The sequence below is a fragment of the Thamnophis sirtalis genome, unplaced genomic scaffold (genome assembly GCF_051295495.1).
Source record: "Thamnophis sirtalis isolate CommonGarterSnake01/CBP01778 unplaced genomic scaffold, rThaSir2_p1.2 scaffold_6, whole genome shotgun sequence".
Lineage (NCBI taxonomy): Eukaryota > Metazoa > Chordata > Lepidosauria > Squamata > Natricidae > Thamnophis > Thamnophis sirtalis.
The window spans coordinates 77,184,832-77,200,354 of record NW_028261386.1 but is presented as its reverse complement, the minus strand read 5'-3'; the positions used below and the strand labels follow the sequence as shown (position 1 = coordinate 77,200,354).

At 41.1% G+C, this 15,523-nt stretch overlaps 1 protein-coding gene across 1 annotated transcript; it reads right to left on the bottom strand.

The window, feature by feature from the left end:
- Positions 1-10,613: 10,613 nt before the first annotated feature.
- LOC148045041 (uncharacterized protein F54H12.2-like) lies at positions 10,614-11,924 on the bottom strand. The gene has a single exon (XM_087719013.1). The coding sequence runs from the start codon at positions 11,922-11,924 to the stop codon at positions 10,614-10,616; it is 1,311 nt and encodes a 436-aa protein (XP_087575139.1).
- Between the last annotated feature and the right edge of the window lie 3,599 nt (positions 11,925-15,523).

The window sequence follows — 15,523 nt, the reverse complement described above, 5'->3', positions numbered from 1 at the left end:
ATATTTTTAAAGGAAGGATAAAGTTTACTCCTAAGTTATTTTTACTAGGTATATGTACTGACTGTACAGCGGAAGAGACTAATTTGGTTCTGCACCTAATAACGGCAGCAAGACTGTTGGTGGCGCAATACTGGAAGAAGGAAGACTTGCCTACAACTCAAGAATGGACATTGAAAGTTACAAACCTAGCCGAGATGGCTAAAATATCGGCATATCTTAAAGACCATTCAAATGAGAGATATAAACGAGACTGGAAAAAATCAATCAACTATATACAAAACAAATATGGGACTAAGAAATTACAGATAGCCTATGCTTAAGATTAGGAATAATCTAAACTGCTCAAAGTTAGTGCAACAGGAAGAAGCGGAGTTCAATGCAGAGATGTTATTAACTTCTTTTTTTTATTTCCTTTGTCTTAATATATTTTAGACTGTGTTTGTTAAAAATCTATACCGTGTACGGGTTCTGGGAAGTCGGGGGGGAAGGGAGGTGGGGTGTTAGGGGGGAGGGGGGGAGGGGGATATATAGTATGTGTTAGATTTCAAAGTAACGCGACTGCACTTGTATACTGTTGCTCTTTAATTCCACTGTAAAAATAGGACAAGCTGAATATATTAATAGATAGTAGAAATACACCGAAGGGAGCAGTTGAGGGATAGAAGAAAGAGGTGTAGAGAGGGTGGGAGAGAGGATTGGAGGGAGGGTGAGAAGGAAGGGAGGGAGTGTACCGGGAGAGAGGAGTGGTAGAGGGGGAGGGGAAGTAGGGTAGAGGGGAATGATGGAGGGAAGATGGAAAGTTGGAGGGGGGTGAAAGAAAGGGTGTATGGAGGGTCGAAGAGGTACATTGGGTTTCTATTTTGGGGGGTATTGTTGGCAAGAGGAATGGCTGTGTTTATTGTTTAATGTTATATGGCCCCGGTTATGCACAGTATATATGTGACTGTACGAAAATGAAAATGGAAAATAAAAAACACATTTACACGAAAAGCATAAGACATAAACCATGGTTTACAAGTTACAAGTTAATGCACTCTACATGGGGCAGCCTTTGAAGAGTATTCAGAGACTTCAACTCGTCCAGAATGCAGCCGCGCGAGCGATTGTGGGTGCACCTCAGTACACCCACGTTACACCTATCCTCTGCGAGCTGCACTGGCTACTGATCGGTCTCCGGATACGCTTCAAAGTGCTAGTCGTAACTTATAAAGCCCTTCATGGTATTGGACCTGGGTACTTGAGAGACCGCCTGCTGCCAATTACCGCCCAAAGACCCGTCAGATCTCACAGGGTCGGCCTCCTCCGGGTTCTGTCCACCAGCCAATGCCATCTGGCTACTACCCGGGGGAGGGCCTTCTCTGTAGCAGCTCCGGCCCTTTGGAATGAACTCCCCGTGGAGATCCGGACCCTCACCTCTCTCCAGGCCTTCCGGAAAGCCGTCAAAACCTGGCTGTGCCGGCAGGCCTGGGGTTGATGAGTTCCCCTCCCCTCTCGACTGGTATGGCTGTGTGATTTTCGTGTATTTTAATTATGTGTACTGTTGTTTATGTTCCCTTTCCCCTTTGAGTTGTTCGCCGCCCTGAGTCCCTCCTGGAGAAGGGCGGCATACAAATAAACCAAATACAATACAATACAATACATTGGGTTAATTCACACACTATGCTGTAAACTACACCAAGCTCATTGTAGTTTAGCCATTGGAGTAGATATAAACTGTATATTATGTTATTGACTGCTTACTTGGAAATAACAAAGCTATTTTAAGTAATTATTGAACAAGCTTCCGATTTCATTTTTTCACATTGATTTTGACTAAGCAATTAAATGGGTTAATTTACTGTCACATAATAGTATTTATACTAAGATGTGAGACCAGTAGATATAGTGCATACCTTTTTTTAATGAAAATTATCAGTACTTTTGATCAGTGACGTCATCAAAGTAAACAAACCCATGTGCTGATTATGTCACCAGATCATGCCCCTAAGCGGAAGTGATGTGCACAGCCCCCACCCTCTGGATGTGACGTGCATACCCCTCCTCCCCGGCTGGGATGTGCATAATTGATCCCACGTGGTGCAGGTTTCACAAGATCAAACCCTAGCCGGATATGTTGTAATAGCTTAAGCCCATCATGATGAGTAGCCCAAACAGATAAGGTGTTATGCAATATCCTAGCCCTATTTTTTTCAGATAAGACGTGTTGAAACTTACCCCATCAAGAAAGATGCCAAGACTCTGTGTACATGGATTAGTTTAACCCTAGATTAATTCTATGGACATTCAAGGGTGGTGGGAGGGGGGTTGTAAAATAAAAAAAATGTTTTTTATTTGTAATCAATCTCCCAAGGGCTGCGTTTAAACCCACTTTTTTCTCTAGAAGGTATTTATTTCTAGGCAATGTTGGTTTTAATTTTTGTTGAGACATGGGGTCTGCATTTAACCATTTTTTCTCTAAAAATATTTATTTCTAGGTAGATTGAAGCCCACCAACAGGAAAGGACAAGGAATATTAACAGGAATTAAAATGTTCACAATATGTTCACCAGGTTGCATGCAATGGATAAGCCTGTTCATTCATGCCTGGGATATGTCCGGACAAGCCTTACTTGCCCGCGCACCCCACTCCCCTGTGATTCTGGGCATGCACAAGAGACATGTGTGGGGCATATCCGGACATGCCATACCTGCCCCCCCCTCCCCTGTGATTCTGGGCATGCGCAAGGCGTACTTGTCATTACAAGAGCTGGTTAGTTTGCCTTAATTTCAGCAGTCTCTTGAAGATGGCAACCTCTGATTCCAAAGATGTTTTTAAAACAACAGCAAAAGCCAGCATCGAATGCTCTGACACAAGACCCCTGCCACCAGAATGCAACAAACCCTGTACGGCAACCTCGGAAGTGGATTTGTTTGATATCAATTTGACCCCCAAACCTCCCAAGCATGGGCGTAGAATAAGAAAAAGACCTGGCTTCATTGAAGAGAATGAACATATAAAGCTTTGTTATTGCAGATTCTGCAAAATATAAAATGGTAAGTCAATATAAAAATTAAGAAAACAGTATTTTGATTAGTTGAAACACCCCAATCTAATTCTACCTTATTTCCTGTTTTAGAAACGATGGAGCCTCAAAATGTCAGCATGCCGCAAGTTCTGAAAGTGTGTGTTATTAAAATAATACATCATTGTTTAATGGGATGTTTAAAATCAGAAGATAATGTGGATGGAAACAATGAAACAGAACTTATTAACAGCTTATGTATTCGGCTTTCTATGCCGCATATTTTCTGTGTCATCATCAGTATTACTGACTAAGTGAATAAATTATATTTCACCAGGGATACACTTGATGATCTCAAGACATTCATACAGTGTATCGAGAAGAGTCATAAACTGCTGTCATTAATGCCAAGGATTGAAGCTGAATTGCCATTGGCTCTGAAGAGGATCATATGCCAGAATGTAACAGAAATTAATTGCAAGAAACTGTTAAAGCTATGAAATTTATAATAAAATGTGCTTTACAAAACATATGAAAGGTGTGTTATGTTTTTTTTTTGCTGACCCTTCTGTTTAAACTTGTCAGATGTTAAACACAGGGATACTGTTTAATTAAAGCTCATGTGATATTATTCATTCGGGATTTCCTATGCTGATTGGGGGGGGGGGCTGGTCAGTGTTTGCAAAAGGTGTGAAGAACTCATCAACTCTGATGCGATTAATTTGCTACGTTAGCTTCTGTTCAAATGAATCTTCCGAATAGGCAGGGTGCACAGTTTTTGCAAAAGGTGTGAAGAACTCCCCTTTTCTGATGTGATTAATTTGTGACGTCACTAGGGTGTATAAAAGTAGGTGACTATACTTGTCTAGTCATGTTTACTGGTTTCTGGCATAAACATACCTCTGGAGCAATTTGAACTGCTAAGAAGACCCCTATTCAGAATGGAATCTACTATTGTAAGTAATTTTATGCCTAATGGCTAACTTCTTTTTGATGCACTGACCCCTTGTTAGATGTAAAAAAGTGTTTATAACATTCTTGCTTTCTTGCTTGCTTGTTTGACTGTTTGTTTGGTTTTTTTCACTGGAATGAATTGACAGACTCAGAATGTTTGAGGGCATATGAAGGTATTTATCTTTCATACTTTCATATATTTAGATTCTTATAAACATTCTGCAACAATTCTGACTATTGGGGGGGGTTTCTTTTCCTCCAGAATGGGTGGACGATCAGGCATTCGTGGATCTCACTATTCCTGCAGAACCCCAGGGGCCCCAGCATAACATGACCCCTCAGTCTTCCACAAGCCACACAGCACGAATGCCATTAGGAGGTATAATATCTAGCATTTTATCCAACTATAACTCTATTAGTATTATTTTTTAGAAACTAAATGTGTGTGTGTGTGTGTGTTTGTGTGTGTGTTTGTGCGTGTTTATTAGGAATGTTGGTGATAACTTTTTGTTTCTTTGCTTGTTTGTTTAATCAGAGCCGCCCTGCAAAAAAGCAAAAATGCATGGCGCCGGACTTCCTGAATCCCCAGCAGACAGTGTTAGTTGTGATTCTATGATTGTCTCTCAACCAGAAGAAGATACACGCCATTCTATGTCCCAGCTACAATCTCCTAGCTCTGTAAACTCTCAGAATGTGAACAATGTTTCTCTGGATATGGTGCAGGCATGGGAAAATCCTATCTGGAATTTCAGAGCTGTGGAATACTATCAGCGATACAGATTTGTTAATCTTGACCGAATCCGATCTTTTGTAGTTGCTATAGAAGCCATTCATAATGTGTTACAGATTCTTTTGAATAATGTAGCTATGAACATCAGCCCAAATGATTTTGTTCAACTCCGGTTGGATGCAGAGGGGTAAACCATCCTCTCTTTTCTCATAGGAGGTGCATGAATGATTTAAATGCTGATGATTTTCTGACCAGTGTTGAAAATCTGCTTCAAAGTAAGGCTGAGATATTGGGGGGGGGGGGAATTTGCAATTAGTGGTTACCACCGTGAAGAACAAGGAGGGAGGAGGGCTTAGGAAGTTAAATACTTTGCTGCTCACCAGACTACTGGAGAAAAAAAGACAGCATCTGGTAGATTTCAATGTGGAAGGCGAATTTCTTTGTTTTGCTAGCTGTTTGCTCTGTCTGATTGGTTCTGATGGTAGAAATCAAGAAATTATTACCAGGGCCAGGGAACTTCACAGCAGACTGGGTATTTCCATAGGAAACAGGATTGACTTTTCTCAGGTACACATCTGTGAAAAACATTTACGGGTCACTATAAAGATCTTGTTTTACATGCAGGACACGTGGCGTTTTTTTGTTACAGGTCACCCCCAGCAAGAAAAAATAGTATTTATATTATTACACGACAAGCATTACTATGGCATTAAAAATATCAAGGGCTCTCTGGGCGAACGCTATTTCTGTAACTTCTGCCACATGGCTTACCACCACAAATTTAGTCATGGGCGTCAATATATTTGCAGAGCGTGCCTAAAGCAAGAATGTCAGCAGGTTGAGGTGGAGAAGGTGCTGCGCTGTAGGTGCAAAGTGCCTTTTCGGTCTAAGGAATGTGCTGAAAGACACACACAACTCGCTAAGGAGGGAAAAGTTGACTGTAAGACTAAAAAATATTGTGAAACATGTGGGGTTTATGTCTTTACCCCCCACAAAAAGTGCAAGAAAGTCAAATGTGGGCAGTGCTCTGAGAAGGTTGAAAGCTTGGAAGGTCATTTATGCTGTCTAAAATCGTTGGACCGACCACGAATTGGCGAAAGATACATTATTTATGATTTTGAATGCTGCCAAGAAACAGGCACCCATATACCTAATTATACATGTGCCAGGGATATGTGAAGGATGAGGACGATAAAGATGTTGTGAAGTGGGATTGTTATGGTGTTAGATGCCTGGAGCAGTTTGTAAAGAAATTTATAAATCATAAGTTTAAAGGATGTACTTTTATTGCACACAACTCCAAAGGTTATGAGTACTGTACTAAGGCAGCTGATCCGTGAAAAGGTTAGGGTTCAACTTATAAGTCAGGGGAGGAAACTACTGTGTATTACCCTTCCAGACAATAAGATTCGGTTTATTGATAGCCTCTCATTTTTACCACTTAAATTATCCAAATTACCCAAAGCTATGGGGTTTCAAAGGATATTTCCCTCACTTGTTCAATACAATGGCCAATCAAGACTACGTGCGACCATTCCCTGAAACCAAGTATTACAGCCCAGAAACCTTGATGCCCGGGGAGAGAGAAGAATTCCTGAAATGGCACACTGCTAATAGAGGTACTGTGTTTAAACTAAAGAAGGCTCTGGCTTACTATTGCAGACAGGATGTAGATATATTAAGAGAGGCCTGTATTCGATTTAGGGATCAGTTGATGAAAATGACTGAGCGTGAGTACCACAGTGGGGTTGGGTTGGATATTGTTGAGGAGATTCAATGCATTGACCCCTTCCAATATATCACATTGGCATCTGTCTGCATGGCGCAGTACCTGTTCATGTATTTGAAAAGCAATACCATTGCTTTAGATCCTTTGGACAATTATCACAATACACAGAAAAGGTATTCGGTTCCAGCGATTCAATGGTTGTTGTATATAGAGCACACTGAAAAGCTCAATATTCAACATGCTCTGAAGGGCGGTGAAAAGAAAGTGGGCAAATATTTTTTGGATGGTTTTGCGGTCATAAATAGAACCCCCACATCTTTTGAATTTCACGGGTGTTTTTTTCATGGGTGCCTTGTCTGCTATTCTGAAAAAGACTTCAACAAATTACTTGATTCAACATATGGCAGCCTGCACAGCCGTACTAGGATTAAAGAAGGGCACAGGGCACAGGGTTATGCTGTGTGCTGCATCTGGGAACATGAGTGGCGTGCCATGGTGGAGGATGACATCTCTTTGAAGCAGTTTCTAGTTGAGAATAAGCTCCCAACTCCTTTGAATCCTCGAGATGCTTTTTTTGGTGGTAAAACAAATGCTACATGCCTGTACTACAAACCAAAACCTGGTGAACAAATCTTATACTATGATTTCACCAGTTTGTACCCTTTTGTGAATAAGACCAAGGAGTATCCAATTGGGCACCTTCAAATCATCTATCAAAACTTTGGGGACATAAAGCAATATTTTGGGCTAGTCAAAGTCAAAGTGTACCCACAAAGGAATCTCTATTTCCCAGTCCTAACTCACAAATCAGGGGGCAAATTAATGTTTAGTTTGTGTGCAACCTGCACAGAAAAACTGCAAACCTCCCCCTGTAAACACAGTGATGAAGAAAGAACTCTGACCGGAACATGGTGTACTGTTGAATTGAATGTAGCCTTAGAAAAAGGTTACAGAATTGTTGAAATCTATGAGATCTGGCATTTTGAAAGAACTTCAAATGAGCTATTTTCAGGATATATGAACATGCATCTCAGACAGAAACAGGAGGCCAGTGGTTACACTGAATGGTGCAAAACAGATCAGGATAAAGAGCAATATATTTAGGATTATGAAAAGATGGAAGGGGTCCATTTACGATGTGACCACATTGAAGTAAATCCTGCCAAAAGACAGATTGCCAAACTCTTTTTAAATTCATTGTGGGGCAAGTTTGGCCAGAGCACCAATCACCTGGCCTCATCAGTGGTGACAAACCCTGAGGAATTATTCAAATATCTTTTTGTGCTCTATTATGATGTTTCTTCATGTGAGTTTGTGGATACAGAGACAGCTGTCATGACGTGGAAAGCAGCCAAGAACCACCAAATCCTCATGCACTAATGTATTCATTTCCAGCTTTACAACCGCTTATGCACGGCTAGAATTATATAGACTACTGGAGGGGCTGGGCGATAGATGTCTGTACCATGACACCAATTCAGTCATCTTTGTAAGTAGAGAGGGGGCGTGGATACCCCCTTTGGGTTATTATTTAGGACAACTGACAAGCGAAATTCCACCAAACACTATGATAACAGAGTTTGTTGCGGCCGGCCCCAAAATGTATGCTTATGCTTTGTCCAACGGTTAAGCAGTGGTAAAAGTGAAGGGTATCACGCTAAATTGTGGTAATAGCAGTAAAGTTAACTTTGACAGTTTGAAAGATTTGGTAATGATTATTGTCTGCCTGATGCAGAGAGAAAAAAAGAGATCATTGTAGAACAGTTGGGAATTGTCAGGGTTAAGAAACAGTGGACCCTAGAAACGAGGATCCTCCGAAAAACTCTAAAAGTAGTGTATAATAAAAGGTTATTAAAGAGTGAGGATTACTGTACACTGCCTTACGGTTATTAAGGATTATGGAAAACATTGCACAATTTTTACACCCTTTTTCCTGTATTATAAGTGGGCCATCCAATTCTGGCAAATCTTTTTTTATCAAACAAATGTTAGAACATGGTGATGGGGTATTGTCTCAAAGTCCTCAAAATATTGTGTGGTTTTATAGCTGTTGGCAACCTCTGTTCAAATAACTGCTTAATAAATTCCCTTACATTAAGTTTATGGAAGGTCTTCCATCTTCTTTTGAAGATGATATTTTGTTTCCGCCAAATCAAATAACTCTAGCTGTGATAGATGATCTCATGGCATCTGTCGGTGACAGTGACCAAATAGAGAAGGCTTTTACTACAAAACCTGTTTTTTCAAGGTAAGAAAATGAGGACAATAGCTCTGAATTCCAAATATTTGGTTTTATTCGTGATCGAATGCAAATCGATCCCACTAACACAAAGTATTTTTTAGAAGTATTCCAAGATGCCACTCACAAACCACACGGGTACCTATTAGTAGATTTGTCAGCCACCACTCCAGAATCCTATAGGCTAAGAACGGGACTCTTCCCCTGATTGGCCTACTGTTTACACAATGAAAAAGAAGAGTAAAAAGTTGTAGCCCGGTTATCTTAGCACTAGTTCATTTAAGATGTCAGAGAGGTTACGTAGAAATTGGGGGCTTTTAAAAATCTTAGTAAAGTCCGGACCAAGACAGAGAAAAGCCATTTTATGCAATGCTAATAATGACCTGGTGGGGTCAATAGCAGAAATAGCACTGAACACCCTAAAAGGAAATCTTCCTCTGAAACCTTCACAATTCCGGCCTCTAAAGAATAAGAAGGGTGTCCTTAAAAAGCTGAGTGTTAGAAAGCTTTCACTCAAAAAGAAGAAACAGATCATACTTCAGTTGGGCAGTTTTATAGGTCCCTTGCTAGGGGCTGCTATTCCTCTGTTGACTAGCCTGTTAGCAGGGTAAACCATGGACCATGCAGAGAAAATGTATCTGGTGTCGCATCATCAGATGGAGCAGCTACAGGGCAGGACGCCTACTATGGGGACTACAGCCACTAACCGGTTGGATGATGAGATGCGTAACATACTTCAGAAGCATGATTTGAGTGAGGATGACAAGATTAAGCTCTACAATTCTGTACTGCAGAGGTATCTAAGACTGACCAGGCAAAATGAGTCTGAAAAGGACAAACTGAATCTCATTTATCCACCGGGGGAGCCTCAGCCACTTCCAACATTACCAGAACAGCCCCCACAAACAACTCCACAGACCACTGCTATGGATGATATCCTAAGCGGTGTGAGCACTCATTATAGGAAAAATGCAGAACTTTTGCTGAACAAAATGAAACAACACCAGGACGTCTCAACCTGGGATGATTGGGGTACCTTTTTATACAAAGGTGTACCTATTCCCGGTACTAATATTTTGGACTTGGTGAAAGGCGCCTCGCAACACTGAGCCCCTACTGAGAAGCGGAAACCTAAAGGATGGGATGATTTTATGAATACTATGGCTGAAGTGAATGTTCCAACTTCTGTGTTGGGGTCTACTGCTGTTAAAGAGCAAATAGAAAAGTTGAAAGATACTCTGGTTGTTAAGGATGAAACTGCTGCTAGCCCCGACTCTGTTATGACAGCACCTTTTGGGGCTCAGAAGGCTATGTTTACAGGCACACCCACTAGCCCTTGGACAATAAAACCTAGAAGTCAGCTCAGGTTTGGTGACTGGCTCAATTTTTAAAATGAATAAAAACACAGTGAACTTTAAAACATTTAAGTCTTTTTCTTTATTTTACAGTAAGGCATGCATGCCTGCATGCACTGGTGATGGCTACAGGGTCCAAGCCCCCTCCCCACCTTTATAGTTTTTACAAACAGCTTTACCATTTGATCATTTTTAATATCTGCATTGGAGTACATTTTTAAAATATTTTCATAGGTCATTCCTTTAGTACGGTTCAGTAGAAAAAATGCACAGTGTTGTCCGCAGGTCACAGCACTAGGGTGTTGCAATTGGCGTTGGTGAAATGTGTACTTCTCAGCTTGTTGCTCCAAAAACATCACTACGGTGTCAGGAAAGTCATGGCTATCCGGAGGTCTTCCATAAGAATAAAAAAATTCACCATATCCTGGAGATGGAAAGTAGAGGGCCAGTCAGTGCTCCCCAGGAAGAGTATGAGGATGGGTATTTACAATTAATCCAAAAGGACTTTTGGTGATCTGTCTCTGGGGTAACAGGTCACAAGGGTAGACCCCTAGAAAGGCCTTATTTCCAGAGAACAGGTGGAGAAGCTGCTGTGTATCCATACTCACATATAATCAAAAAGTACATTCCTTGGGTGACTTATTTCAATAAGGTTTTCAAAGATTGCATAGAGTATCATGTTAACGGTGTTGGGGAGGGGCTGTGCAAATCTAATTTCGGCTCTGAGGTTGCCGTTCCTGATCAATGAATAGTGCTCAGAGCATCCCTGACCAGGACTCAAGTCAAAACAATACAAAGTATACCCTCGGTTAAACTCTTCCCGGCTGATTAACATCGGTCTGTCTTTCATGCCTTTGCCTGTTGCTTGCACCATCTGCATGTACTCTCTCACAAAAAGATCATGCTCATAATTGGGCTGAAGAGGCTTTGCGGGGATCTGTTCGCCATCACAATGCAGGGCGCAGAAATTGACATAGCAGTGTTGAAAATTGAATGGATTTCTTTCATAATCCCCACTAAAAGCTGCATTGTCCACAAACCCAATCACTAATTGTTTAGGCAGTTGACCCAGAAATAGATTTTCCTGATTACACACAAGACTACCTGCGTGAATACTGTAAACTTTCATCCCCACTTGATCAATGAGGTATTTGGTATTGGAGATTAGCAAAGCTTCTGCATGGCCAAGGCGCACTCCCGGGGCTACTTTCACACATTTTACAAAGAGAGAAGCTGCCAGGAGTTGCACTTTGTAATTCTCATGGCCATCCTTCATCACGCAAAATTCATTTCTGCTTCTTGTGAGTTTGATTTTCACATCTATGCCATTAATTAACAGTCTGTCTTGAAAAAACAGATCGCTATGCAGAGGCCCAAGCAGGTCCCATTTTCGACTACCGGCCGTGTGTCTCGCTCTCGCTTTGAAACCAGAGTTCCCAGCCGCTGTCAGGAGAGTACTCTCCATGAGATCTGAGTGATCTTTATAAAATCCCCCAGAAGTAAATTGGGTGCCCAATGCATCACCACCAAAGTTGAGAATCAGTTCAATTAAGGCCCTATACGAATAGCAATGATGGCTCTGGGTAATGAGTCGATCTCCCAAGGTAACATCCAGCTGGTTAAACAGAGATGCTATGGGGTAGTTGGCCAGGGCCACCCTTGCCCCGTCATCAATATCCGACCTGTCCGCTTTTACAATCTTGCAACTCACATACAGGAGGGTATTGTTTAAATCCATGTAATGCTCACCATGCCCCGTGATGAAAAATTCCAGGGGTCTGTTGTGCGTTAGCGCTGATAAAGGGGGGATTTCGATATAGGTACTGTTTTCAATACTGGTCTGTGTAGGCGCCAGTTGAATAAGATCCAGTTCAGATTTGACACATTCCTCTGAAGCAGAATGAATAAATGACATAATGTATTAGATATATCTTCCTTGTCACAGGGTTTCCTCTTCTGCACACGTCTCTTCTTGGTATGACGGGGCTTTTTCACAAGTCTTCTCTTTTTAAACGGAATAGGTGGGCCCGATGCGTAATTCTTCCTGGCTATGGCCAGCCCTGATCCATCCTGCCCGTTCTCAACAACACGGGATACAAGATGCCCCGCAACATCTCTGGCGATATTTTTGGCAGCAGATTTCACATGCAGTTTTATGATTTCTAATCCTCGCCTCAAAAAAGGCATTGCTTTTTGAAAAAGTTCACGGAACAACCCTCCTAAACCGGTCCCGTACATAATGGGGGCTCCTCGGAAGCCTGGAAGGCCTCCCCCAGCTTGTGTCTTGTAGTAAGCCACATAGTCTTGAGGTCTCCCGTGCTCCTTGTTTACAACCATCCTTCACTTTTCCAAGGCCTAAAATGAAGCTTGACAATCACCTTCCCATAATAAAAATGCACATTTTTGTCCTGGTCGGTTTTGATTTCTATAGTAACGGTATCGATGTGATGTTTGCTGACTGGCACATAATGTGGACGGGCATAGGTCATAGTTATGAAATCATTGTCTTGTCCCTGCACAGGTACACAGCGTAGTAATGGCACATAGAAGTCACCTACTATCTGGAGCTCTACAATGTCTGTGTAAACATATAAGGTGCTGGATCCAGGGAACATACCTAACAGATGTCCAAGTTCACGCGCTAACTAGAATGGTATGCGGTTCATCTCCTTTAAGATTAATTTTCCGACCCACTGAATCATAATGTAGGGTTGTCTTGGGTCCATCCTTGGCATTTGATATAAGTTTGTTCATATTTTCTAACAGTTGTCGAATGTTATTATAGTACCCGCTTCTCAAAGAAAAATGCCATTTCTTTCTCTCGTTAGTAATTTCAAAATATCCAGGAGATGTTAATGTATGCCAGCTATGTGGATATTGTATCTCTGCTAGACCTACTTCCCATGGCCCTGAAAGATCCAACGATCTCGCTAATTGAATAGTAAAATTAGAATTTTTGTTTTGGGGGAAAATTGCTGCTGATGCATTGCTGGGAGGGTGATGTAAAAATCTGACATTTCAAAGATGTTGTACTTCAGTAGCCTTAACCCAACTGTTGAACTTCTCTGGCCAGCCATTCCATTTGACTAGAAACTCTGTCTCTCCCCCACCCTCTTTTTTGGATAATTTTCTCTATTCTGTATATACGCTGTTGGTCAGCTGGAACCTTTTGGAGCTCCTTAAAGTAAAAAGCCCCCTCTATCGGGTCACCTGCGTAATCATTTAATCTATACACCACTCTTGCCCCCTTGTCCCCAGTTCTTTGAAGATGAATATCTCATCCGTATAGGTTTGCTGATAGCCCTTTTCAAACTTCCCCTTCAGTCTAGATACCCTGACATGATCCCCCACCTTAAGACATTTTTCCTTTTTTTACTTTTTAAACCTACCCCATAAAGTCTCAGCCACAAATTCCTTTCGTTAGACAAATTTACGGTTTTAGGAGCAGTCCCAATGCTACGATGGTAAGTGCTATTGTACCCCTGAAGGGTGTCTGCCAAAATGTCCACATACCGATGGGTATTTCTAGCTGTGAAATATCTCCAGAGTTTGTTTTTTAGGGTTCTATTAAACCTCTCTATAACTGCTGCTTTAGTTTCACTATGTGTGACAAAATGATGAATGTCATAACGTGCTAAAAGTTTCTTCAACGCCGTATTCAAGAACTGTTTACCTGCATCTGTCTGTATTTTTCGGGGTGCACGTCCTGTTTTAAAGATATTCTGGAAGGCGTGTTGCAGCAGATTGAGGTTTGTAATCTACTTACAAAAGACCAGGACTCGATACCACGAAGGTGAGAGAAACAGGTTTATTTGATGCATCGAGTTCAGCGTGTTCACACACCAAAATCTGAACTCCTGGGCTCTGCCCAGGATGCTACTTTTATGCCGTGTTCCACATTGTGCATTCTCAAGGCGTTTCCATACACGAGACAAGCATGACATTTCGAAAAGGAGAAGTTCATTTGGAATGTTAGCTGTTTCACCTCTGTTCTCTCTCTCACCCACGCCTGGCTTCCTGTGCCCCTCCTTTACAGGGTCTTGCCACACTGTTCAGCCCTATTTTTAATACTTATGAGGAAGTTGGAGAGAAAGTTCACTCCAGCTAAAAGTCAACTTTGGAACTCCAGGGCACTAGAATGAAAAGCCAAGCTAATATGAATTTATAAGGTCCATTCTATTAAGACCACCTAACCTGGCCAGCCACTGGTGGGTTTACCTATGCACCCCCTCCTGCATCAGGCGGATGTAACTTCCCTCCCTGATTTATCAGATAAAGGGGAGGCCCAGGCATATTTAGATAACCCTCGATAACTGCTAAGATGTATTTTTTTCCATGGTTTTCTTTAGAAATTTTGGAGACATCTATGAGGTCGGCCTGCCATTGATGATCTAAGCACTACTGTTTTATTTCTAGGAAAATTAATTCTTGCAGGCTTATGAAGCGTATAAGCATCTTGCCCTGCCAGCCAGGTCTTGACTTGCTTCATGGTCAGGTTTTTATCATGTTTTCTAGCTTCCTGGAAAAGGGTATTTACTCCTCCATAACTCCCTACATATCCTGGAGTATAATAAATATGGCTTAGAGCCTTTCATGCTTCATTATATTGAAAGAACACCAACAAATGGGGCAAGCATTGACATTAACACAATCTTTTATTGGCTATACAGAGTTCAGAGGGTCATGTCCCCTTCATCAGAAAAATATTCCTCATCACCACTATCAGAAGCAGAATATAGAGGTGCATAACATGCTATTTTACAATTCGTTGAGTCTGTATTCCACAAATCATGTCCGCAGCCGCAAGCAAACCAGTCTTTACACAAATTGCAGCTCTTTAACTCACTGTTTAGATAGCGTGGTCTCTGGGATAGCTCAGAATCCCAGTTATAGTCTAGATCATAAAAATCTGCAGAAGCTTTATGACCGCAGCAAATAGCACCGGAATATAAAATCGGAGTGTCTTGAAGAGTTTGCTGTCTAGGAGTTATTATTTAGGAGTCTGCAAAATATAAACCACATCTTGTTAGTGAGTTATCCACTCCAGTGTCATTTACAACATCATAAATAAAAAAACATATTTACTTACCATTGCAGGGCGATAATGAAGCATCATTCGCTGCTTCACATACTGGCCGGTAAGTACTCTGCACATCATCGTTAAAATTACAACACTCCATGTTGCAGCCATGAAAAACAGGTCTGAATAAAAAACTTTCTTTATCATTTTTTAAAATAATTTTATTTTTTATTACATAGACAACATCACATAACAATCGAAAAAAAAAAAAACAAAGGGAAAAGGAAAAGAAAAAAACAAAGGGAAAAAAGGGGGGGGAGACAAAAAAGGAAAAAAAACCATCATCACATACAGCATGTCGTTTGGTTACAAGTGTTTTAACATCTGCATCTTCAAATAATATTTACCGTCTCAAATATTTCATCTAATATAACTAAAGGCCTCATTTTCATTCTACAATATATATTCAGTTAACATTAGCATTATTATTCCCC

Excerpts from the sequence above, each read along its gene's own strand:
- LOC148045041 (XM_087719013.1), bottom strand. The coding sequence starts at position 11,924 with ATGTCATTTATTCATTCTGCTTCAGAGGAATGTGTCAAATCTGAACTG.